At 30.2% G+C, this 27,869-nt stretch overlaps 1 protein-coding gene across 4 annotated transcripts in view; it reads right to left on the bottom strand.

Moving 5' to 3' along the window:
• Positions 1–9,288: 9,288 nt before the first annotated feature.
• The window catches only part of LOC124360357 (adenosine 3'-phospho 5'-phosphosulfate transporter 1), a 47,263-nt gene continuing 28,682 nt past the window's right edge, over positions 9,289–27,869 (bottom strand). For all 4 annotated transcript variants that reach the window (XM_046813912.1, XM_046813913.1, XM_046813914.1 and 1 more), the window contains 4 exons: positions 26,802–26,952; positions 24,312–24,523; positions 21,255–21,380; positions 9,289–10,706 (listed from right to left, as the gene is read on the bottom strand). In XM_046813912.1, coding sequence (XP_046669868.1) covers positions 10,539–10,706; positions 21,255–21,380; positions 24,312–24,523; positions 26,802–26,952 — 657 coding nt within the window. In that variant the 3' untranslated portion in view covers positions 9,289–10,538. The remainder of the gene's footprint in view (positions 10,707–21,254; positions 21,381–24,311; positions 24,524–26,801; positions 26,953–27,869) is intronic.

A 27,869-nucleotide genomic window follows, 5' to 3' on the forward strand; every position in this document is an offset into this window, starting at 1 on the left:
CTTTTTGGGTTTTAAAAAGGGCCCTTTTTTTCCCCCAAAACCCAATTTAAACCAAGGGGAATTTTTTCCAAGGGGAAAAGGGGGAAACCTTTTTTAAAAAAAAAAAAATTTTTTTTTTAAAAAAAAAAATTTTTTAAAAAAAAAATTTTTTTTAAAAATTTTTACAAAAAATTTTTACTAAAAAAAAATTTTGGGTTTTTTTTTTTTTTTTTTTAAAAAAAAAAAAAGGGGTTTTTTTTTTAAAAAAAAAAAAATTTAAAAAATTTTGGGTTTTTTTTTTCAAACCCCCCAAAAAAAAAAAAAAAAAAAATTAAAAATTTTTTTAAAAAAATAAAATTCCCTTTTTTTTTCCCCCCCTTTTTAAAAAATTCCCTTTTTCAAAAAAAAATTTTTTAAAAAAATTAAAATTTTAAAAAACCCCCCAAAAAAAAAAAATTTTTTTTTTTTTTAAAAAAATTTTTTTTTTCCCCCCAAAAAAAATAAATTTTTTTAAAAAAAAAAAAAAAACAAATTTTTAAAAAAAAAAAAAAAAAAATTTTCTTTAAAATTTTTTTAAATTTTTTTAAAAATAAGGGAAAAAAATTTTTTTTAAAAAAAATTGTAATTAAAATTTTAAAAAAAAAAAAAAAAAATTTAAAATTTTTTTTTTTGGGGGGGGGCCCGGGGCCCCCTTTAAAAAAAAAAAAATTTTTTTTTTTTTAAAAAAAATTTTTTTTAAAGGGGCCCCCTTTTTTTTTCCAAAAAAAAAATTTTTTTTTTAAATTTCCCAAAAAAATTTTTAAAAAAAAATTTTTTTTCCCAAAAAAAATTTTTAAAAATTGGAAATTTTAAAAAAAAAATTTAAAAAAATTTTTTAGGGAAAACCCCCTTTTTTTTTTTTTCAAAATTTTTTTTTAAAAAAGGTTTAAAAAAAAATTTTCCCCCTTTCTTTGGGAAATTTTTTCCCCCCCAAAATTTTTAAAAATTTTAAAGGGTTTTTTTGGGGAAGGGGGGGTTTTTTTTTTTTTTTGGAAAAAATTTTAAAAAAAAAAATCCCTTTTTAAAAAAATTTTTTTTCAATTTTTAAAAAAAAAAAAATTTTTTTTTTAAAAAAAAAAAACCAAAAAAAAAAAAAAAAATTTTTTTTTTTTTTTTGGGGTTTTAAAAAAAACCCCTTTTTTTTAAAAAATTTTTTTTTCCCGGGGTTTAAATTTTCCCAAAAAACCCCCTTTTTTATTTTTTTAAAAAATTTAAAAAAAAAACAAAAAATTTGGTTTTTTTTTTAAAAAAAAAAAATTTTTTTTTTAAAAAAAAAAAAAAAAATTTTTTTTTTTTAATTTTAAAAAAAAAAATTTTAAAATTTTTTTTTTTTTTAAAAAATTTTTTAAAAAAAATTTTAAAAAATTTTTTTTTTAAAAAAACCCCAAACAAAGGGGTTTTCCCCCTTTTTTTTAAAATTTTTTGGGAAAAAAAAAAAAAAAAAAATGTTTAAAATTTTTTTCCCCCCCTTTTTTTAAAAAAAAAAAAATTTTTTTTTTTTTAAAGGGCCCCAAAATTTTAAAAATTTTTTTAAAATTTTAAAAAACCCCCCCGGAAAAACCCCCCCTTTTAAAAATTTTTTTTTTTTTTTTTAAAAAAAACCCAAAAATTTTTTTTAAACAAAAAACCCGGGGTTTTTTTTCAGGAAAAAAAAAAAAAAAAAAATTTTTAACTTTTTTTTTTTTTTTTAAAAAAAAAGGGGCCCCGGTTTTAAAAAAAACCCCCCCTTTTAAAAGAAAAACCCCCAAAAAAAATTTTTTTTTTTTTTTTTCCGTTAAAAAAAAAATTTTTTTAAAAAAAATTTTTTTTTTAAACCCCTTTTTTTTAAAAAAAAAAACCTTTTTTTTTTTTTTAAAATTTTTTTTTTTTAAAAAAAATTTTTTTTTGGGGGGAAAAAAAAAGGGGAACCCACCCCTTTTTTAAAAAAAAAACAATTTTTTTCCCTTGGTTTAAAAATTTTTTTTTTCCCCCGGCCCAAAATTTTTAAAATTTTCCCAAAAAAAAAAAAAGTCCCAAAAAAAAACCCCCCCAAAAAAAAAAAAACCCCAAAAATTTTGGGGGGGTTTTATTTTTTTTCCGGGGGGGAAAAAAAAACCAAAAAGAAAATTTTTTTAAAATTTTTTTCCCCGGAAAACCCCCTCCCAAAAAAAAGGTTTTTTTTTAAAAAAAAAAACCCCAAAAAAACAAAAAAAAAACCCCCCCCCCCCCCCCCCCTTTTAAAAGAATTTTTAAAAATTTTTAATTTTTTTAAAAAATTTTTTAAATAAAAAAAAAGGTTTTTTTTAAAAAAAAAAATTTTAAAAAGCCCAAAAAAAATTTTTTTTCCGGGGGGGTTTTTTAAACCCCTTTTTTTTAAACGGTTTTTTTAAAAAAAATTTTTTTTTTTTTAAAAAATTTTTTTTAAAAAATTTTTTCCCCAAAATTCCCCGGGGCCTTTTTTTAAAAAAACCCCCCCCTTTTTTAAAAAAAAAATTTTTTTTTTAAAAAAAAAAGGGGCCCCCGGGAAAAAAAGGTTTTAAAAAAAAAATTTAAAAAACCCCCCCCTTTTTTTTTTAAATTTAAAAAATTAAAATTTTTGGGGTTTTTAAAATTTTTTTAAAAAAAATTTTTTTTTTAAAAAAAATTTTTTAATTTTAATTTTTTGGGTCTTTTTTTTTTTATTTTTGCCTTTTTTTTTTTTTCCCAAAAAACTTTTTTGAAAGGTTTCCCCCCCCCTTTTAAAAAAAAGGGAAAATTTTTTTTTTTATTTTTTCCCAAAATTTTTGGGTTTTTTTTTTTTAAATTTAAAAAAAAGGGGGGAAAAACCAAACCAAAAAAATTTTAAATTTTTTTTTTAAAAAAATTTTTTAAAAAAAATTTTTTTTTTGGGGGAAAAAAATTTTTTTGAAAAAAAAAAAAAACCCCCTTTTTTTTTTTTTTTTTTTTTTAAAAAAATTTTTTTTTTTTTCCCTTTTTAAAAGGGTTTTAAAAAAAAAAATTTTTTAAAATTTTTAAAAAAAATTTTTAAAAAAAAAAATTTTTTTTTCCCCCCTTTTTTTGGGGGAAAAAGGGGGGGGCGTTTTTGGGGGTTTTTTTTTTCCCCCCCCCTTTTTTGGAAAAAGGGGAAATTTTTTTTCCCCCCCTTTTTTTATTTTTTTTAAAAAAATTTTTTTAAAAACCCAAAAAAAATTTGGTGGGGTTTAAATTTTGGGGGGAAAAAAAAAAAATTTTTTTTGGTTTTTTTTAAAAAAAAAATTTTGGAAAAAAAATTAATTTAAAAAAAATTCCAAAAAATTTTTAAAAAAAAAGGGGTTTTTTTTTTAAAAAAATTTTTTTTAAAAGGGGTTTTTTTAAAATTTTTTTTTTTTTTTTTTAAAAAAATTTTTTTATTTTTTAAAAAAATTTTTTTCCCAAAAAAAAAAAAAAAATTTTTCCCCCCTTTTTTTTTTCCCCCCAAAAAAATTTTTTTTGGCCAAAAAATTTTTTTAAAAAAATTTTCCCCCAATTTTTAAAAAAATTTTTTAAAAAGGTTTTTTTTTTTAAAAAAAATTTTAAAAAAATTTTTTTAAAAAGGTTTTTTTTTTTTTAAAAAAGGGGGGAAAAAAAAAATTTTTTTTTGGGGGGGGTTTTTTTTTTTTTTTTTTGGTTTTTTTTTTTTTTAAATTTTTTAAAAAAGGGGGGGGTTTAAAAATTTTTTTTCCCCCCCTTTTTTTTAAAAAAAAAAAAAAAAAATTTTTTCCTTTAAAAACCTTTTTTTAAAAAAAACCCAAAAACCCTTTTTTTAAAAAAAAAAAAATAAAAAAAGGGGTTTTAAAAAAAAAAAAAGGGGGGCCAAAAAACCCAAAAATTTTAAAAAATTTTTTTAAAAAAAAATTTTTTAAAAAATTTAAAAATTTTTTTTAAATTTTGGGGGCAAAATTTTTTTTTTTTAAAAATTTTTGGGAAAAAAAATTTTTTTTTGGGAAAAACCCCCCCCCCCTTTTTTTAAAAAAATTTTAAAAAAAATTTTTTTTAAAAAAATTTTTTTTCCTTTTTTTTTAACCCAAAAAAAAAAAAAAAATTTCCGAAATTTTAAAATTTTTTTTTTTAATTTTTTTTAAAATTTTTTTAAAAAAATAAAAAAGGGGGTTTTTTTTAAAAAAAAAAAAAAATTTTTTTAAAAAAATTTTTTAAAAAAAAATTTTAAAAAAATTAAAAAAAAAATTTTTTTTTAAAAAAAATTTTAAAAATTTTAATTTTTTTTTTTTTTTTTTTTAAAAAAAAATTTTTTTTAAAACAAAAAAAAAAAAAACCCCTTTTTTTAAAAAAAAGGGTTTTTTTTAAAAAAAAATTTTTTTTCCCCCGGGGGGTTTTTTTTTAAAAAAAATTTTTTTGGGGGAAAAAAAAATTTTTTTTTTTTTTAATTTTTTTAAAAAAATTTTTTTAAAAAAAAAAAAATTTTTTAAAAAAAAAAAATTTTTTTTAAAAAAAATTTTTTTGAAAAATTTTGGGGAAAAAAAAATTTAAGGGGAAAAAAAAAAAATTTTTTTTAAAAAAAAAATTTTTTTTCCCTTTTTTTTTTTAAAAAAAAAAAAAATTTTAAAAAAAAAAATTTTTTTTTTTAAAAAAAAAAAAATTTTTTTTTTTTTTTTTTTTTTTTTTAAAATTTTTTTTAAAAAAAAAAATTTAAAAAAAAATTTTTTTTTTAAAATTTTTTTTTTGGTAAAATTTAAAAATTTTTTAAAAAATTTTTTTAAAAAAAAAAAATTTTTTTAAAATTTTAAAGGGGTTTTTCAAATTTTTAAAAAAAAAAATTTTTTTTTTTTTTTTTGTTTTTTAAAAATTTTTAAAAAAAATTTTGGTTTTTTTCTTTTTTAAAAAATTTTTTTTTTTAAACCCCTTTTTGGGGGGTTTTAAAAAAAGGGGCCCCCAAAAAAAAAAAATTCCTTTTTTTTGGGGGAAAAAAAAAAAAAAAAGGGGGGGTTTAAAAAACCCAAAGGGTTTTTAAAAAAAAAAAAATTTTAAAAGGGGAAAAAAAAAAACTTTTAAATTAAAAAAAAAATTTTTTTTTTTAAAAAAAAAAAAAAAATTTTTAAAAAACGTGTTTTACGTGGCTTCAACATGTTGGACTCGTACAGAAAAATCCATTATGTGAAATTTGTGGGAAAGAAACAACTGTAACTGTGAGAGGAGCAAATATGGTCGTCTTCAGTTTTCCTAATTTTGCTTATAATAATTTGTTTCATCTCTAAATATTAAATCCATATTTTAATTTAAAAAATATTATTGTTATTGAGGACTAAAGATACTTTTATATCGATTGATAGTCTAGGATTTGAGATGCGAATATTAGGTATCGATGATTACATTTTTTCTATATAAAAAACCGGTTCCGCTTATCGTACCCTACCCAAATTTTTATTGAGACAAATTTACAATTAGGCTAATCTATAAGTAATCAAATAGCTCATTCCTATCTAAATTTAAAATTCTAAAAATATTTGACAAGAAATTTTGAAACTTTTACTTGTTACTAAGATAAATCTAAACTTTAAATATACAAATTTTTAGTTTTTAAGAGAGCTATTGACAGGTCTAATGAAAGTTCAACCTTGTTATTTTAAAATTTTTGCAAGTTTGAAATATCCTAAATTTGAACTGTTTAACTGTTAACAAAATTGGAAATTTGCTGAAAGTGACCTGTAACATATTTTAAGGAAGAGAACTTCTTTATTAATTCAAATAATTTTTTTTCAAAATGATTACTGAATAGACCTTTAAAATGAGGTATGGCTGGACCTACTTTTACATTTGAGAATCTTTTAAACCTGCTAGAGGTCAGGACCTGCTAAAGGCCGAGTCTTGCTAGAGGCTGAGGACTACCAAATGTCGGAGCCTGCCAGTGGCTGAGTAATTTTTAAAGGCAGGGACTTACCAGGTCCTGCAAGCTTCCAGAGGCTGAGAGATGCCAGAAACCGAAGCCTGCTGGAGGTTGGGAGCTCCTAGAAGCTGAGTGGTCTCAGAACCTGAGAAGTCCTAAAATCAGAGTCCTGACAAAGGATAGAAGCTCTAATGGTACTTTGGTATTATCCTGAGGCTACTATTTTTGGAATGTTTTTGTTACAGAGACCCTAAAAACACTAAATTATTACAAAGAACTATATTTGACTTACTGTGAAAATTACATTTCATTATGACGATTGATCGGTTCATGTTTTCTGCCTCCCAAAAGGAAACAATGTAGGCGAGAAGTAGGTCATTATATCCTTATCTACTTCTTGTTATTACACGATATAAGTAGGTTTAGATTAGGTTATCATAAATATGTTACTATATTAGTACCAAAGATAAAAATAACCTTTATGAGCACTCACATCATCTAAGTTCCAGATTGTCCGTTTCCAAAGTCAAATCACATTAGACGATCAGGCACGTTATCTGAGTTCTGGAAATTACTGATCGAAAATGGCCCAGGCAATCAGTGTGGGCTTCGGTGCCCCGCACTTCTGGTAAAAAAGAAAAACATCCCTTAAAAGATAGTACCTTAATTCAAGCTCAGATAACGTGAGTGCTGGTAAATGTCAACTTTAACTTTTTATATTTACTTACGTATGTATAGCTTAATTAAAAATAGTAGATAGGGACCTAGGAGCCTGGGTATTTTTTGTTCTTAATAGTATATTGAGCAAGTATCATTACAGTATCACTTGAGCAAGATGGGATTCCACACCTTCTAACTGATGGCCATAAACAAAGGCACAGCTACATTTGAGTTTTCTTAAAGAATACACTAATGGTGGTGAAATGTTTTACAGTATAGTGACTGGTGAATATGAAACTTGGTTATCACACTTTACACTTATATAAAGTGTTAATCCATGGAATGGTGTTATGTAAATTAATAGTCAAGGCTCATAAAGTGCAAGCAAACCCGTTCAACACGTTAAAGTTATGGCTACCATTTTTCTGGAACACCATAGTGTATTTTTTTGCCTCAAGGTTAAATCATAATGTTTGAATCATATGGCTTGACTCTCAGACGACTTCAGCGTACCATCCAGAACCACCAATATGGCCTATTGTCAAAAGACACACGTTTTGTCCATGATTCTGCAAAGGCATATGTATGGTGCAGAAAAAAAAAACAGAGCTGTTTGATAGTTTTTTTGTGGGATGTTTTATTCATCCTCTTAACAGTCCTGATCTTGCTCCAAATGATTATCACCGTCCTCTGGATCTGAATGACTTTATAGGTGGAGTTTGCTTGGACAAATAGGTCAAAACAAAAGTCAACAGAGGTTAAAAAGCATGAAGCAAACTTATATGGTGAGAGAATTAAACACTTTTTGGCCACTATGACAAGAGCCTCAGTATGTGTGGAAATTATGTAGAAAAGTAGCTTACAAGTTGTACTTTTTTGTTAAAATAAAATTCATGGTTTTTGGGATATATGAGAAAATTAGTCCCAACCCTAAATAAACAATTGGGAGGTGAGTTAAAATTAAAAAAAAGGTTGACGTCTTATTTTAAAGGTCCTTGTAACAGAAGAATAATCTTTCCTTCTACGCATGTAAGGTCTATCATAGAGAAAAAAGTATCCATCTTAGGAGTATGTTTTTATCTATGGTTTTACTCACTGCGTACTATAGTTGCATTTATCCTCATTTGTCATTCATTATGCCTATCTAGGGAGCTCATGATCTGTGGAATTCCCACATTTTTATATTGCAGAAGAAAGCCCTACTTGGATTATCTGCTGCATTCCAGTTTGAGATTTGAAAATGGTTTCCGATACAATTCAATCTACATACTGGATACCGTTACTCTATATCATAAAAACCTTCACCTTTTCCCCATTCCAACTGAGTTACTAATCCATTGAGAATTAATTAGCACTGTAATAATAATCCGATATAAAACTTTCTGTTTTTATTGTATATATTTATAGTCTTAGCTTGATTTGTAAGTTAATAGTTGTTTTAAATACTTTTTTGTATGATATCCAGTAAGTAACAGCCGCTTAGAAATAAAAAATTAACCAACTGAAATAGAAACATTTTATTACATACATTTAAAAACTACACTCTTAGGATTTTTTCAACATAATTCACTTTTAAATTGAGACATTTATCATAACGTGACACAAGTATTTTTTAATTCCAGCATTGTAGAAATCTGCCACCTGAGATATTATTACTGATTAATGCCAGTGTCACTATTGAAGCGCTGTTTCGAGTCAGGTTTACATCATGGGAAAGAGGTGGTAGTCGCTTGGTGCCAGATCTGGGCTATAAGGTGGACAATAAAACACTCCCAATAAAATCATCCACAACTTTCATGAAAAAAGAAAATTTTCGAGTTAAATTTTTCCCTACGCTTGTTTTGTATTGTTCGTCGTAGCTTCTGCAATGTTTCACAGTACCTCTCTGCATTGATTGTTGATCCTTGTTCAAGGAAATCAACCAGAATTACACCCTTAGCAACCCAATACAGTTGCCATAATTGACATTTGGAGAGAATTTCTTGGAGAAATTTGGAGTTTGGAGACATTTTCTAGGTTTTTCGGAGAATGTGTGTGCCCCCGTTCCATAGACTGCATTTTTGTTTCACAATTGACATGCTTCATTACCAGTAACGATAGGATACAAGTTCATTACCATGTTTGTCGTTTTAATCAAGGAAAGTTGACGATGCAGTAAGTCTGTTTTTGTGATTTGTAAGAATTTTTTGAACCCACCTGGCACAAAATTTGTGGTATCCAAGCTTCCCTACAACAATTTCATGAAATTTGTGGGTTCCGAGAGTTCAGTCATTGTGAAACAGCGGTTTTCACGAACTTTGTCATTGATTTTCAACGTCAAATCACTAGGCTAGGCCGATGACTATGACTATAGTCATGAACATTGGCGCAGCCATTCTTAAAGTCAATACACCACTGCCTTCACTCATTATTCCATTGTCATAAACTTCACACAGTTGGTGATGGATTTCAATTGGTTTATTGTTTTTTTTATAACAAAAACCTTATCACTGAACACACTTCACAAGTGGCAGGATTTTCAATTGCAGCACACATTTCAATAAATCACAGTGAGAAAAGTAAAAAAGAGATACAGACAGTGATGACTACAGCTTGACACCACAGTGTTTTGACACCAAGATGGCGGCTGTAGCCCCACCCACTGCAGCACCATTCAAAAACATCTTTTATTTTCTGGATTGCCCTCGTATTTGCCTCTAACTATTGTTTTGAACAATGAAAATACATAAAAAAATATTCATGAAGACTAAGGAAATTAAAATAACAATAAATTATGTATAACTAATATATATTTTCTTTGGTAAACATCCTAACATAATGAATCACAACACCAATTCCTGGCACAAGACACAGCGGTACATAATTGCTTAGTCTATGACAATTGGCAATTTTATTATTCTAGACACAATTCTACAGTAAACTAGAATAGCATTAATGGACTATCACTTGTCACTTATGTTAAGTATATGGCCAAGTAAAAAATACTTTCAATGTCTAACACTTTAAGCCACAAAATACAAACTGTGTATAAAATTCAAAATAAAACAGCACAACTATGATCAGATATGGTATTGTGCTGGTAGCAATACAGTTGAGACATCACAGCATCTTGGTTTGATCAAATAAAAACACTCTCCTTCTGAGAGAGATTTCCCAGTCTAATCCAAGAATTAATTAAAAAAATTTAATTATAATAATTGCAAGCTTTCACAGAGAAAGTGTGTTGGATTAAGTTAAAATTATAGAGTGAGAGGATTAGATGTACTATAGTAATACACTTTTACCTAATTATATTAAAAAAAGAAAATTCTTAATTTTACTAGTAGGCTAAATGTTACATTGTCCATTAAAAACACATGGCATTGATTGTCCTACTAATTAAGTACCAAATTGGAAGCCAGCTTTTAGTGTAATGCACTTAATTATTGCTTCACAAATAAAACAATGTTTGTACAGGTAAATTGGAAACAAGTATTTTACTATTGTTTATACTGTACTTTGTGAAATATTTTAGAATTTCCATTATGCCTCTAATTCTAATTTTACTGTGGCATACGACTGAACTCAGTTTATATTTCAGTAAGTTATAATGTTCTCAAGTACGTAGGAACTGAATCAATTTCATTTATAACCCAATAAGAGGAGTTAAACATAAGTAATTTAATTACATTCAAATATAATAATTTTTCTGTTGTACTAAGTTATAATCAGTTTGACTTTAGTGAATAAATCCCTAAAAGTTCTCCTGGCAGCTTATCTTGTACAAAGGAACCTAACACACATTTTAAATAAATAAATATAATTATAACTAGTAATTATGCATAGATTAAGTATTTGTTGATTTTATGTAAATGCAAATAACTGCATTAGTTTATATTCATTTGTTTACTTTCAAATTTACTGTGCTTCCTTGTTGGATTACAGGAAGCAAAGCAATGTAATAGTTGAACTTCACTGGCATATATGGATGACTGGGATGGGATTTCTTACAGATTTCTCAAAGATACAATATTATTTTGATCTAAATTTTTGACCCAGCAGAAGACTGCAGTCGTCTTTTGTGCGCTTTTATTCTTTGATTACAATAGATCCTAAGGAAGACTGCAGCGAACACCACCAACACGCCCAACACACCCATGAAGCTGATGGAGTGTTGATATATGATGCATGACAGCAAAATTGCAAATCCCTGGAAACAAAAACTCATTTTTCAGTTATTACAATAGCTTTGTAGTATTGTTAAGTGAACATTGTTGTTGGTTGTAACATTGAAATAAATTATTTAATTCTATATCAAGAAGAATTATTGCAATATGTACGTTTAAGAAATAGATGATCATCAAAGTCTTTAGAAGAAATGCTTACTAATGATTACAAATACTCCATTACATGATTTTAGCCACGTTCTATTCTACTTGATTTGAAACAGGATTAAACAAAATTTGTTTATTATTCTAAGAAAACTTAGGAACTAAGATAATTTTAAATAAAAATTATTTATTTTAGGAATAAAATACAAATTGTACATAGTTCTTTCAGAATTTTTTAAAATTGTGCAACTAAAAATGTTATATTTACTTACTTTTAAATGTTAAAAAATAAAATGTAACATTCAAGTATTACACATCAATTTAAATTTTTGACTGTAATTGCTGTAACTGTGGGAAAAAGATTAAACTCATTAAATAGTTGCTATCTTATAGGTAACAAATAAATATAAATATCACGAATTTACAAAAACTTAATGTCTGAAGGAAAATACTGTAATAAATAAACTACAGATAAATAGTTTCAGAAATTTTAACAAATTAAGTTCATATGAAGCCTGTGTTAGTCCACACTTGCTTAGAAAAGCATTGAATAACCTTACTCAAATAATCCCTGAAAACACTTGGGATAAAGATCATAGTTATAAATAAAACATGAAAGATTTGAATTAAAATGATTTTTAAAGGAATTGTATTATTATATTTTCGAAAACATAAGTCTAGAAAAATATTAATGTTAATACTACCTAATCCTAATACTAAAGCAATTCAGCAGGCCCGGCGACAGGGGGGGGCAAGGGGGGCAAATGCATAGGGGCCCGGGGCCACAGGGGCCCGGGCCGACTAAAATATGTATTTTTATTTTTTTTTATCATTGCCCATTACCATCGGCCCAGGGCCTGTGCGGTGAAAATATTCAGGAAATAACATGCAATGTTAAATTTAAACTACTTTTCTTTGCTCCGATTTAAACCAATAAAATTGTAAACACTGAGGTGGCGCGAACCGTTTGTGGTTGTGGCTGTCAGACGTCGGGCCCGGGGTCCGCATCGCCCAGACGCGAAGGCAGTGACTCTTCTCCACCCCCTCCCCTCCCGGCCCCTCCCCTCCTTGCTCACTACAAGTTGCAACCTGAGCGTCGGATGACAGTGATACCGACACGATAATAAACTAATGTTTCTTTCAATCTTGCATTTCTATGCTGGTTGCTGGTGGTAATGGTTTTATTAAGTTATCGTGATTGGTTGTTTTGTACACTTCTAGTTTTAGTTTGTTGTCGTGCTTAATTAGGTTTGTTGTTGTTGTTGTTGTTGTTGTAAGGAGATTGAGATTGATTTAACCGTGAATTAAAGAAACATACAGGTGAGTTAGTAAATATTTTTATCATTTAATTTTAGAAAATAAGTTCCAAATTTCCGAAAAAAATTAAAAAACTGAATAAATTTTACCATGGATCCCACATTTGATTGCGGGCCCTGTTACCAGGATCAGGCTCAGGGCCCGCTCCTTCTGTTCACTTGTCATGCTGTAGGGCATAATTAAAACATGAGATTTTTAATTTTAATGTAACGCAGATTTTTATTTTAACTGATGATTATAATATAAACATAATAAAATAAAAATTGTAAAATATATAAAATTAGGGACAGAGCCGGGCCCCCAGGGGCCCAGGCCTGGGACCAGGGGTCCACCAGCCCAACCCATGTGGAGCCATGATTTTTACCCCCTCATTATAAATTTGAATTATACAGTAATCAGTTTCATAAAATAAATTAGGCTACAGTTAACTCCCGATTATCCAAGGGCTGGTTAACCTTTAAGACGATCAACAAGGTTCCATAACAGCAAAAATACAAATAAACTTAATTATTACTGGGCTGCAAAATTTGAGACGTTGTAAATCGTCTTATAAACGTACCTATGTAATAAGACGTGAAATTATAAATGTTACTGACGTTACTGTGTATCTAAATCTAAACTAAAACATATGAGGAGTAGGATGGTTAAAAATTAAAAAAAACAAACACATAAATTCGGTTTGCTACTGCTACTGAACGTCGTTTTAAGTTTCAATTAATCAAGTTTATCCTATTAAATCAGAGAGAACGACGGCTCATCGCTCACTCTTTTGTGGTTGTTCACATGCTTGTATGCAGTATGCACGTTAGCACGTAGAAAATATTATTCAATGACGACATAGTTTGGTATTGTTTCGTGTTGGCTCGTTGGCTGATATATTGGTTGTTATGACAACCAACTTGAGGCGACGCATCGCATCACTAGTTGCGCAGTTTACGAGAGGGAATGGGGAGTGAGGACAGGATAAACAGAGAGAGAAACAGGAAGTAAACCCCCAATATGTTGGCAAGACAGGTAAACAATAGAGATCGCTGGGTGAACGTCTTAAAAAACTTGACCTTGGAAATCTGAGTGAGAGCGCAGCAAGCGATACAGTATCCGAAAATAGCTCAATGACTCATCACATCCCTCACCACGTGTCCTGTGATTGCACCTGTCGGTTTTTGATTAGTTTAGCCCAGTTTGAGATACATTACTACTTTAAACGCAGCGTTTGATAATTTACATTCCGTATTTATTTTAGCAACTGCTCGGTTTAGGCCTAGTAATCAATACTAATTTTTAATTGTCTAATAGTGTTTATGATCAATTTGATACATTTTTTAAATTTGTATTTTGATATTTTAGGTTCTAAAATTCTATTTCAAATATTATTTTTATGATCTGCCCCACATCAATTTAATTATTCTTGACTAATCCAAGATATTTATTTTTTAGGTCCATTCACAGTATTTTATCATCATTTCGCATAAAAAAACACCGTTATATCTCAAAATGGACACTTACAAACATAAATCTGGTGCTCAAAAACGTAAAGAAAGGCAAAAGAAAATTGAAAGTTCAAATAAAGGATCCAGGACATTATTTGACGTTGGAATCAAAGTAGACGTAGCTACAACTAGTTCTAACAGCGGCCCTAACGACCCTGGCGCCGCCAGGGAGAAACTTTGCGAAGTTTCTCACAGTTTTCATGAACACCCTAATACTGAAGACAGCGAAGATCTTGAAAGCTGTAGGCCTAATGCTGATGAAGGAGAAACAATGGTAGATAGCTTTAACCTCAGAACCTGATCCTAAAGATGATATTGTTTTTGGAAGATCACAATCGTGACATTCTAAATGCTAATGTAGATTCGGGGTTAGGAACTAATAATTACCAGTTCAGATTTGGGACTTCTGAAAAACAAGGTGGTGACTGACAGTGTGATTGAGACTTTAGTGAAAATGGGTCCATCTTTGATGCCGTCTCAGATCTGCCAAGTGATGGAAAAAGAGCGTTTCCAAAAACGGTTCTTTTTTCAAAAAGGCCGAACGGAGAGAGCGTCAGAAGAGATTGGCTTGTATGGAGTGAGACTGCTGAGTCCTTATTTTGTTTTCCATGTAGACTTTTCAATAATAATAGTGGGGGTGAAAAACACGATTCAAATTAAGTCAGTTTTGTTAAGTAACGATGGATGGAAAAAGGAATATGGATGGCGGAAGCCTTTACAACAAGCTACCTTTGCATGAAACCAGCGCTTCCCACAAAAATTGCTACATCCAATGGAGAGAGTTAGAAAGGAGGCTAAGTGATGGATCAGACATACATTCTCAACTCGACTCAGACTGGCTTCAAGAACCAAATATTGGAGGGATATATTTCAAAGATTGCTCTCCGTGGTCATGTTCCTTGGAGAGCGAGGATTAGCTCTCAGAGGGACCTCTGAAAAAATTGGGGATCCCAACAATGGAAACTTTCTGGGTCTGATAGAGCTGTTAGCGGAATAAGAAATGACCCTTTACTAAGAGAACATATTGCAAAAGTAAAAAAAGGCCCAAGAAGAGGGAAAACGTGTTCAAGCTCATTATCTGTCTAAAGACTCTCAAAATGAATTCATTCAAGTTTGTGGGGAAAGAGTTCGACCAGAAAGGTATTGGAAGAAAGGAAGAAATCAAAATATTATGCTATTATTGCTGACTCTACCCCCGATGCCTCACATACTGAGCAAACAACGTTGATCTTGAGATATCTCTTAGATTGTGAATCAGAATTTAAAATTTGCGAACGATTTTTTAAATTTTGTTGACTGTAACAAAAAAACTGGAATGGATGTGGCTAAGTTGATTATTAGCGAGCTCAACAAACACTCAATTCCGTTGAAGGAATGCAGAGGCCAGGGGTACGACAATGGATCCAATATGGCTGGAATATACAAAGGTGCCCAAGCCATCATAATGGAGACCAACAATTTGGCTTTTTATAATAACTGTGCCGCACATAGCCTCAACCTGTGTGGGGTTAATGCTGCTGAATGCTGCGAGGAAGCTACAACATTTTTTGGCATGCTTGCAAAAGACGTATAACTTCTTTTCTAGAAGCCCTCAAAGATGGGAGTACTTAGAAAACAGAATAGGCTCTTCTCTGCACAGTATTTCTCAAACGAGATGGTCAGCCCCGAGTAGATAGTGTGCGCCCTTTCGTAAAGCATTTGCCTCTCATCATCAATGCCCTCAATGATTGTAAAGAACTGAATCTATCTGCAGAATGCAAGACAGATCTGAAAGGGCTATTGAAATATCTACAATCGTTCGAATGTATCATGATGTCGACAATATGGCTAAAGGTGCTTGTTGCAATAGACAACAAAAATAAAGTATTACAAGCCCGATCAACAACTCTAGACGTTGAAACAAAAAATCTGAATGATTTAATAGAGGAACTAAAAGTACTGAGAGACAGATGGAGCAATCTCTACACTGAGGCCAAGCTAGTGGCAGGCAACATGGCTGAGAGTGTAGATTGCGAAACTGATTTTAAGGAAAAAAGATTAAAGAAAAGAAAGATTTTTCATGACGAAACAAGGGACGGCACGGAACATCAATTAAAAAACGAAGAGGAACGTTTTAGGATTGATGTCTTCTTCAAGATCTTAGACTCAGTCTTAGGGGGACTGTCTCAGAGATTCGAGTTTGCTGGAAAAATCAGCAACCTTTTCCAATGTCTTTGGAAATATATTGAGGAAGACGACAGTTTTATTGAGCAGCAATGTTTGAGTCTGTGTCAAACATACAAAGAGGGATATTGAGATGGAAATTTTAAATGAATTTAAACATTTGAAAATCGATTCATCGCACTAACTTGGGGAACAAACTCTTCAACCATTAAGTCTAATAAACGCTCTAAGGAAGAACAAACTAGATAGTTTATTTCCAAATAAACACTACAGCGATCCGGTTGTTCTGTTGCATACCTGTATCTGTCAGCCAAGGGGAGAGGAGCTTCAGTTTGATGAAAAGACTTAAAAGTGCAAATCGTTCTACGATGACGCAAGACCGCATGAATGACCTGAGTATTCTAGCCATGGAGTCAGATTTGGCACGTAGTTTGAAATATGACGACATTATAGAAGACTTTGCTGGGAAGAAGGCCCGACGAGTTGTGTTTTAGTCATGTTTTAATGTTAGTGAGTAACATAGCCCAAATGTTTCTTTATTAATTTTCAATTTATGTTTTGTTACAATGTTCATTAGGTTTTGTTCATTTAATTTTTTTTAGTTTTGTTCGTTAAGTGATTGTTCAATGATATTTTAGTTTTTGTTTCATTAGGTTTTCCAGGAAACCTATCATTAAGTTTTGTTTTCTACTAAAAAGGAGAGCGACACGAGTTGAACTTTAATTTTAATGATTTTATTCTTTGTTAATTATGTTTTGTCCATTTAGTTCATTAAGTGTATATTTTTTAAGGATGGTGTTTTTGATTTTAATTAAGTTCAGTGAGTTTTGTTTGTATTGATTTAATAGTAAAAAAATAATCACTACATAATTAATAAACCTCAATTCTTTCCATTTGTTTTAGCAACATTTATTTATATAACTTAAATTGAAGTAAATACAGGAAAAATCACGGATTTGGCATAATTTTGAAGAAGTGAATCATTTAACAAATAAGTAAATCAAGTAATGGAGTAGTAAGTTTTGGAATAAAATAATGCTTGCTATGTTAATATAAACCAATATGGGAATTTTGTTCTAACGTTGGGGGGGGGGTGAATTTTAATGTAATTAGGTTGGTTGCCTGTTGAATCTTTGGGGGGGGGGGGGGCCCCCGGTCTTCATGATTGCATAGGGGCCCGAGAATCCTGTCGCCGGGGCCTGCAATTCAGAAATATATATGTGTACCTTTCTATACTAAATTAAACAAAGCTGTTCAAAAAACTTTTCAAAATTCAAAATTTTTCATCAGTTACCACAAAAGAAATAAAAATTTAAACTTATTGAAAACAAAGTGAACCAAAATGATGACAAACAGAATTTATATAAACAATCTGGAGTATACAAAATTAAATGTAGTGACTGTGCTATTATATTGGGCAAACTGGTAGAAATCTTAATAAACTGAACACTTATTGGAAACTGACCATAACTACACAAATATTGAAAAGAACATGGAAATTTTAGATATCGAAAGGAAAGGAGAGAAATTAAACACAAAAGAAGAATTACATATCTATCTAAATTATAATAAAGATGCTCATAACATTTTAAATAGTAATCTCAAAAATAAGACAAACCCAATTTTTGAAAAAATTAAAATATTACATGTTTAAATGGTCCACATGTGTATATTTAATTGTTTATTATTTATTTATTTAGAGGTTAATGTACACTGAAGATGGTTAAAAACTGAAACACGTGTATGTCAATAAAAACATTTTTAAAAGGGTCTTAGTTACTTCTTATTACATTAATATATATAGATAACCCTATAAACGGAGTTAATAACATAATTAAAATATAAAATAATTAACAAAAACTGGCGGTCATTTCATCCTGTAGTGTCGGGCTGTTTTGGAGCTTCACGCAAGGTTTTTTTTAAAAAAATTATTAAAAATATAAAATAAAAGCAATATATAAATAAGAGTATATATTTTTGTGTTCAGAATTAAACGTAGAATTGCACTATATTGTAAAATTAACCATCAAAAATTTTCTAATAAACACTTTTTTTAATCAAATATAAAATTTACGAAAAATATTTCTTAAATTTGGGGGGGACCATACCTAGCAAATGAAGTTATAGTGAGAAATATTTATAAGTGAGATAGCCATTCTGTGTCAAATTGTATCTAGTTTCAGAAAAACATAAACATTATACACATTTATGAAAGCATCATAAAGCTATAGAACAAAAAGCAGCGATGCGTATAAATTCTGAAAATCGGGTGTACACGTAAGACTTTGGTAAAACAAGTTTTGCTAATACATTTATCTATGAATACATGTTATTTTGCATATTTTATTACTTAGAATGAAATAGAATATACAGTAGTAATGAAATAATTACCATAAATTATTTTTTGAAAAGTAAAAAAGTTAAATTTTGCCATTATTCAAAAATTTTGCGAAAAATTTTCATTCAGCAAAATATAAAATAGTTTCTAAAGCTTGTACTATATAAAAATTTATAAATTTATGGTTTATAAGTAATAGGAAATATTATGTAGTTAGAAAAATATAAATATAACTAAAGATATTGAAAAAATATAGAATAACCCAAACAGTTATTATATATAACCAAAGAAATTACAGGCAATATATATATTATTGTGAAAACTATCTATTTACCAAAAATAAATAGTTACTTCAGAGCTAAAAGAGTGCTATAAATAACGTTTAGTAAGTGAAAACAATAACAAACTATGTGAAATGAATTTTAGCAAAGTCATTTTGCCATAGCCTACACAAAGCCGGTAATTTCTCAAACATATTTCAGTAAATAGAAATTGATTTATTCTAAAATATATACGTTTACACTACTACGACATCAAACAACACACTACACATTAAATACGACACTAAAACACGCGTAAAACTATTAAAACTTACAAATATCCACAGCTCGGCACTAAAAGTGATACAGAACGGCAGCGGCAATATGGCGGTCACAACAAACGGCGTCGCGTTTTCTTTTACGTTCAAAATAACAAGCTTGCTACGTCATAACCATAATACAAAGAGGAATAAAACTCATGTGTTCCTTAGCATTTTTCTTCCCGAATCCAATGGTGCATGAATTATATCGATACGTTACCGGAGTATATTATAAAAAGTAATTATACGAGGGAATGTTTGATCGACAAACTTTTGACGGTTAACACCACAAAAGCGGCATTAACCGGCATAATTATGTCGATTAACAGTTCTAGGGTTAATATACCATAAAAAAATAGAACCCTTACAAGTAAAAATGAGATATGTCTCATAAAACTAAGACCAAAAGTAAGAGTATAAAAATGTTTGAAGTTTAACATTATTCTTGTGAGGTAAATAAAACTCAAGATGGCCTGAATACAGCCTGCTATTAGTACATTTCCACCAACTGTAGTGTTGAAGGTTCTACAAGTAATCTAGACTAAAGGACAGTGCAGACTGACAACTCTTAAAATAGCACAGTGAACTTTTCCCAGTGCATGAATCTGTGTGCAACTAAAAAAGAGTTAAATATTTAACCCTTTTAGTGCTAAGGGGTCTGGCGCATTGCCATACCCAAGAGTGCTAAGCATTTTAGGGCATAAATGCAGAGTTTTAATAAATTCCTTATTTCAGGTCATATCTTGTTACTTTTTTTGTTTTATTAAAGATAAATAACCAATAAACAGAAATAAATACAAAAAAGTACATTTGTACATATTTGGATTGTTATAAAAAATTTTCTTTGTAATGTCAATTTTTTTATAATTTTCTTTTTACTTTGGCATACAATTTTAGTATGTAAACAATTTTATATTATTTTTCTGATGCTACCATCGGAAAGAGCAACTAAAACTAAACCAATTCCATATATTTTATTTTATTTTTACACAACAAATAAGGAGTGTGGATGAAAAATATAATATGTTGTCCGCACCAAATTTTGCCCTACATGTAATAAACGCTCAAGAGAAATGTAATACACTTACTATTATTAGCATAAATACTTTATTAACTTTAGCATTATCTATAAAAGAAGAAATTCAAGCACAGTTAACACTTTTTTTTACCTAAATAATTGTTTTATTCAGTAATAAAACTATAAAAAAGGGAAGTAACTCATCATAACCCGCAAGGTTCTTATTAGACATAGTTTGTAACTTAGTAAATTATAATACACATGGAAAACACAAATGAAAAATGAAGTAATGCAATGATTTGGAATACTAATGAAGTAGTACTTCACAATTATAACACAATTTAATAGATAAAATCAGATAAAACAGAGTAAACAAAGCACAGAGTCAGTGCGCTCGCAACGGAAACATCCGAACTGACCTTCTTTTTATTTCACGTCGAAGACGTATAAACAGCTGGTCGTCGGCAATAAAATATACAAATATCGTTACTCTATGGCTTTTGGATGAACTGTCATCGTTTGCAGCCAGCAACTTGCATAAACTGAACCAATACATATAAATATACGCTGCGTCTATGACGTAGACGCTAGCACTTTTAGACATAAACGCAGCGTCTACGACGTAGACAATGTAGCACTAAAAGGGTTAAATTAAAACTAAACAGGACCATTAAGAAAATTGCAGACAAGTATGTTAAACTACTAATAAGTTGGATGTGCTTTACTTATTAATCACTTTAGGTTCATTTAATATGATCTTTACATGACAACTTTAAAATTTACTAACTTTTAAACATTTTTGGTTTTGAATAGTTATAATAAAAAATATCTAAAAAATAAAAATTCATAAAGCATTACTATAATACTATAATAAAACTATAATAATATAGAATTATATTAATTTAAAATGTAATTACTAAAATTTTGAATTTACATCGAAATAGATTAGTGAAAAATATGTTTTTAAAGACTGAAAGAGAGGAAAAACATACAAGAAACACACATTTACACTATATGAGTTTTTGTTTAATTAATTTTTATATGTGAGGTACAGCTAAAGTCAATTTTAGTTGTACCTCAATCTAACTAAACATGTATATGTGGTTGTTGCTTTTCTCCAGATTGATGATGGAATTCATTCCAAAAATTGAGTAGCTGAGTGCTTTTAACCAACAGAAACTCCGACTTCAATAGAGTATTGATGCTGGAGAGGATTACTTTAAGCATGTCTAACGATTGGTAAATCTAGTGCAAAAAACTCTTCATATGTCTCAGGCCTTTCATAGTAACACAATTGTATTTCAGAAAACATTTTGGTACTATCTTTTAAATTGAACTACGTCCCATTCACTTGAGAGAGAACAAGTTAAAACGAGTGACTGAACTTGACCATGCTAATGTGTCAGCCATTCTTTCCCATTCATTCAAAGAGAAAAAAATATAGTTGGTTGTACAAATTTAACAAAAATTCATTGGACAGACAGAAAATATTTACTAGTGCAGTATATAAAAAGAACATACCTGACGAATAGTCATGATGATAACAAACACCACAGGTCCAAAAGTAGCAATAGTGTAAAATATAAACAGCTGGCCAGCTGCAGAACTAATGGACAGCAGTATACAATCCACAGTGAACATGGGGAACTGAAACATGAAATGACAAGATATTCAGTTTAATCAATAAATAACCATAAAAAAGATACCTATGTTCTATGGCATGACAGGACTACACTCAGTTATTAAAGTTGCCACTTTAAACGATACTACCAAATGAACATGGTATACTTATTCTGTTCATTAAAAAATTAAACAATGTTTCACTTGGGCTAGTAAAATATTTAAATGAAATATCTCAAATATCTTTTATGTAAGGTAAAGTCACAGTGGTTATAATCACTGACATATCCAATCTGAAGGAATAATGAGAATGACGCCTTCTTGGGTGGGTGACTGCTGAGCAAGGTTATTCTTGCAAGTAGCTCACTAACCACATGGACAAATGGTTGTCTCTATGTTGAGGCTTATATTCCAAGCTTGTCTGGTAGAACTTTTCTACCATAGAAGTTAAAGGAGTGATAGCCAGCACCCAATGGATGGCTGCCCGGCTATCACTAGAGCTTTTCTAAGGGCTGTATTTGTACTGCTCTCTTGTATATTGCAGTCTGTGTTGTGCGAAAGCCAGAATTAGTGCTTATTGTCAACTAGATACTGATTGGTTTCTGATTGCAGCAGTGGACACTAGAATTATCATAGTGGTCCAAGAAGATGACTGTTTGCACATAATTTTTGATCACATGGTTCAAAAAGATTTTTTTGAGAAATCATCCAGGGTAGTGTTCCTAAGGGTGTTCATTTGTGGGAAGCAAATCCTTTCCACAGCAGAGCTTGGTTTACTAATGGATCTAAGTTCAAAAAGTGGCAAGGTGATACAATTGTGGAAGTGAGACCTGGTGTATGGAGCTGGTGGTTCTGGATCTGCTCTTCAGGTTGTCAAATAGAGGAGGTCAAATTGTGGAGCGTGCTTTTGTGAATCGTAGCATGCAGTACAGCAGCAAGATAATGAACAATTTCATTTGCAATGATTAATGTAGCTATACGTTTGCCAAGATAAATTATTATACCAGATGCTATCCTTGACAAGATTTCTGAAATCAGAACATCTTAACACTTTCACTGCCGCCCCCTAATTTTAAAACTTTTTCACACTGCCACCCGTTTTAATGATTTCTAAACAACTACAGTTCCGACAGAAACGTTCACTCATCACTTCATACGCTACTACAGGCTAAACTAAACTTCCAATAAAAAAATGATAAATTACAAAAAAAATATTCATCTATTTTCACACAACTTTCTCGCTGACAAATTTTGTCTGACCAAAAAATAAAAAAAAATCCTCGCTTACTACTTTTTTCTTGTCATTGTAAACGCTATGTAAAATGTAAACAATAATCAAAATTATTTCGAACTTTTTTTAATATTTAAAAATGTAACCAATAGATTGCCAATATTAAGAGCTTTAATTTGACGCATCTTACAGAATTGTACGACATTGGCTTCACTTTTAAATCGCGAGAGGAAGCCGTAAAGGTCACTGATTTTCGCAGTCTGTTTTCATACTCCGCCGGGACAGTTTTAACACAGCGAGACTGACTTTTTCATGCAGGTTAGTAGTCCGCGGCCAAGTCTACGGTTAAAAAACACAGCGAGACTGACTTTTTCATGCAAGGTTAGTATCATTAGCATGTCGGTGACGCGAACCGAGGATTTTACCCTCTACCAAAACGCTCAACGTGCCTAAAGAAGTTTTCACTTCAATAAATATAATTTGTTAACCAATTATAAGAAAACCATAGGACTTACATTTTTTTTAAATATAAGTTTTTCCTCTTTCCGCATAAATGCTCATGCATAAATATTTTCAAACAGAAAGTCTTGTTTTAAAATTAACATAATAATGTTTTAAAAAAAATAAAAAGTTGACAAAAAAATCATCACCATGTGCTGGTCTATAACATAAATATATTTCTCAAGTACTAGACAGCAAATAATAATATTTGCTGTATTCAACATTGTCATTGCTGTCACTATAGCCAAACATTGTAAATATTACTTTTTATCTACTTATATTTTTTAATTTCTTTTATTGTGGAAAGTCTTGAAACATGGTTCTTTGCACATGGCAATTTTGTACTCGCTACACTGATAGGAAGTGTCTCTTCTTGCAACCTTGCCTGATCGCTTTTTAGTTATGAAAGCGCATAATAACAGTTTTTATTACTATTTTACTTAGTTGTTATTTGAGTAAAAAAAACAAACAAGGATGTCAACATTTTTCTTGAATCTCTAAGAAAATTCCATGCACAACGTCAAATGATGTTGTTGGCAGTGAAAGTGTTAAAAAAACTTCATTTTACATGGGGCTAAGGTATTATTCACTATTGTGGTGCATACAGTAATATTTAGGAAAATGTGACGATTTAATGATTTGAAATTGGAAATGTTTATAATTTAAAACATTTGACAGAGTAGGTGATATTACTAAGGAATGTACAATACATTAACTTTCAATCAACTACAACTATCAATTCTGTTTGTATTGTATATGCAATTTGTACACATGAATTTAATGTACTCATGATAAACGCATTTGTCTACTATAATCACAATTAAAACTGAAAACTCGCACAAAGAAATGGGCTGGAAACCATTTGTTAAATCAGGAATTATAGATTTAATAATTTCTGTATACAGGTAAGATGAATGGTCTCATTTAAAACCATGTTCTGTCTATAGCTGCATAAACCTATGTTTTGCAGAAGCTGCAACATTACAAAACGTGAACTGAAAGTCTAGTATAGAATATCAAATAGTAATTAACAAAAAATATTACATGGAGTAAAGTTAGGCAAATGTAATAAAAATGCCAACTTATTTTGATACAACTCCCTGCTTTTAGCAAACTATCTCATACAAAGTTATAAGTGCAGTAATAATAAATAAATGATCCAATTTTTATAATTTTCAATGTAAAATACAATAGCTTAGGTCTGTGAAATCTAGTTCGATTGTGACCTTAGACATGAACTGCAAGGAGTGAATGAAGCCACTCTGTTGTGCAAGCGAAGTAGCGGTGAAGACGCAAGAGAAGAGGTTCACACCACACATCATCTGGACTGAGCTCATGGAATACTGTTTGAACAGCGCACTCTGCCAATTTGATGTGAAGCTGTCAAACACTATGTACGCTCCCAGCAGAATCATTCCCGAGAAAGTTGTCACTGTTTCTGTAACCGTAAACATAGACAATATTATATAATTAGTTATAACATAAGTTTATGAACCAACCTATGCAGCACTATGAATAACAGTTAGTGCAATTTTTCTACATAATGACTATCAATATTTTCAACACATTTCTGTAAAAATCTACCATCTGCGGTTTTAACCACTGTTTACATATAAACATAGTTCTTTGTAAGAAACCATTCCATCGACTATCTTTCTGTTTCACATCTTTCATCCAAGTCTTGTTTCTAATTGTGATACAATCGATAACTTTGTTACCATTCTTACAGTAGTCTTTGAAAATGGTCAGTGCTACAGCCAATCTCTGCATTTTGTGGTCTTTGTTTAGGATCTTTACCCACCTAGCCAAAATTTGTATCTACCAAGATTTGTGAAGGAAACAGGATTTTTTCCGGACATTTGCCATCGTTCGTTCAGTGAAACAAGAAAACAGTAACACTACTACGTTTCGAGATCTGCAATCTGATCTCTTCTTCAGGTAAAGAAACTAACTAATACCTAATTACAAACTAAGTTAAAATACACAAACTAAGTTACTAAACAAATCTTACTTACTAACACGCCTAAGTCTGGAATCACAACCTACATGTTGTTGTCAACTTCACTAACACTAAAGACATGCACTTAATACAAAAACTATACAAAACACTAATCATTAAAAGTAAACTACTGACTGGTCGTAGGTGGTCAGTAGACGAGTGAAGACGCATTGTGACCTGTATTCCGTAGTTTACTTTTAATGATTAGTGTTTTGTATAGTTTTGTATTAAGTGCATGTCTTTAGTGTTAGTGAAGTTGACAACAACATGTAGGTTGTGATTCCAGACTTAGGCGTGCCACAACGCTTTAGTAAGATTTGTTTATTTTAACTTAGTTTGTAATTATGTATTAGGTTAGTTCTTTACCTGAAGAAGAGATCAGATTGCAGATCTCGAAACGTAGTGTTACTGTTTTCTTGTTTCACTGAACGATGGCAAATGTCCGGAAAAATCCTGTTTCCTTCACAATCCTTCCATCGTCAAAAATAACCTTTAAACAAAGTACCAAGATTTTCTGTCACAATTTCACGCACTAAAATTCCATGAAATTTGGGAAAATGTTTCACATTATTTAGCAATCATGAAACATTAGTTCATGAATTTTGTTGATTTTCATAGCTAGTTTAACAGTTACAAGGCTAACTGAGGTACTTATCATGAACATTGGTATGACTATTTTTGAAATCAGTGTACCAGTGCCTCACTTGTAATTTCACTTATTATTCTTTTACATACATACCACACAATTACAAATACATTTTAGTTGGTTTGTGGTTTTTTTGTCAATAAAACACACCTGACAAGTAGCTGGAATCCTATTGTAGTGCACATTTTAACACATTGCATAGAGCCAGTGGCGTATTTAGAAAATAATTTCAGTGGGGGATGACACATTGGGTGGTTTAGAAGGTATAAAATACCCTCCAAAAACAGGGACTCAAGAATCTTCATGAATCCTCATAATTGTGTTATAGCTTAAGACTAACTTTTGGGTGCAATTTCAACATCTGTATTTTAAAATTTCGGGGGAGGGGGGTGGCTTGAGCAATTTAGACATGTCCATGCACAGAGCAAAGTACAAGGGGTAAAACTTTATGTGTACTAAGTGAAGGAATGTTTTGATGCCAAGATGGCGGCTGTAGTTCCACCTACTGCCACAATAGACCAATACATCCACTACTTTGGACAAACTTGTATTATTTTGTTGTAAAATATTTGTAAAATATAATTTACTGGAAACTTACCACAATTTAAGTCTGATGTACATTTGAAAACAGCCCTTTTACAAGGAAATATAGTTGTTTATATCCTCTTGTTTGTAAGAAACTTTTTAGCCTATTTTTTATTCAGTTTTTTTTAACAAATAAGTTTAACTATTGCTAAGAAATGTATAAAATAAATGTGTAAGAAATATGTGTGTGTGTGTGTGTTTGCAGTATGGAAAAGTGTGCGGGCCAATCTTTGTTTCCGTTTCAAAGTTTTTTTTATGTGGGATAATTTAAAAAGGTAAATATTATTTATTTTGTTTATAAGTAAGTTTTCCCTTTTTTCTCTTTTGCCAATTTGTAATTGTTTATTTTAAGCCACATCACTTCTCTTAAGATATGACATAAAGATACATCAGAAAATTTTGATGGTTAAGGGGTTACATCTACTCCTTACAATTAAGATTTGAAAATTTTCAAGACATAACTAATAATCTAACACTGTAGCCTACCTCTCTGATTGTCAGAACTCCCAAAAAGAAAGAATGCCATTCCCAAAGAAATAAATCCAGCAGTGACGTACTCATAGTATTCATATTTCTCTCTGGAAACTATTTTCCCCATTATCATAACAGGAATGATCTTTGAGGCTTTGGATAGCACCTGCACATACAAAAATTAGTCAGTAAAGCATGAATTAAAATTAGAATATAATGGAATCTAGAACAACTATCTGATAATACAAATGAAACTAGGTTATAGTTTCGGTCAGTATACAGATTGCAAAAACAGAAGATAACATACAGGAGGCATACTTTTTAAGTAAGTATTGATGTGAAGTAGCGGTGTCCTGCGATTGCATAAGGACTACCTTCATCTGTTCACAAATGAGCCACATACACAGTTACAGTAAAACTGAATAAATTATGTTTATATCTGTTTATGTGTATATAAAATTCCTTGTATTTAAAATTAAGAATTAAGAATAATGCCAACTACGAAATACATACTGTTATTTATTATCTTAGCATTAGGCATGAAAAAAATTGGTATTCACTGTCAGAAGAGTGTGCAGACAAATATTTATGAGTGAGGGAATAGCAGGAAAATGAGTAAGAACTTTAAAAAATGACTACAAGAATGCAGAAAGTTTACAACTTCTGCGCTAAGAGAAAGTGAACTCAACATTTGCATTGAACTCAATCTGGGAGTGCCGATGGCCGAGCGGTCTAAGACGTCGGACTTTGAGTCTGAGTTAGAGATAGCGCAGGTTCGAATCCTGTCTGTGACCCTTGCACTTTTTATCAGTACCATTGACCTTGTACTGTATCGACTCTCCCCCTTATTCTGTTTGATAAGATCCTCGCACAGGCCAGTGGCCCATGAGGACGGGCAGAATAAGGCCTAAAAGGGGATCGGCTTCTCCTTAAAAAAAAAAAAAAAAAAAAAAAAAATTATGCACCTGATGAGACAATGAGAATACCTCCACCTAGACTAAACTATAGTTTTGTATTTTGTAGTCTAGGTGTCTTTGATGTCGAAGCGATGTAAAATTTGTTTTGAGCTTCTTTGTCGCCATC

Source organism: Homalodisca vitripennis, chromosome 4 (genome assembly GCF_021130785.1).
Source record: "Homalodisca vitripennis isolate AUS2020 chromosome 4, UT_GWSS_2.1, whole genome shotgun sequence".
Lineage (NCBI taxonomy): Eukaryota > Metazoa > Arthropoda > Insecta > Hemiptera > Cicadellidae > Homalodisca > Homalodisca vitripennis.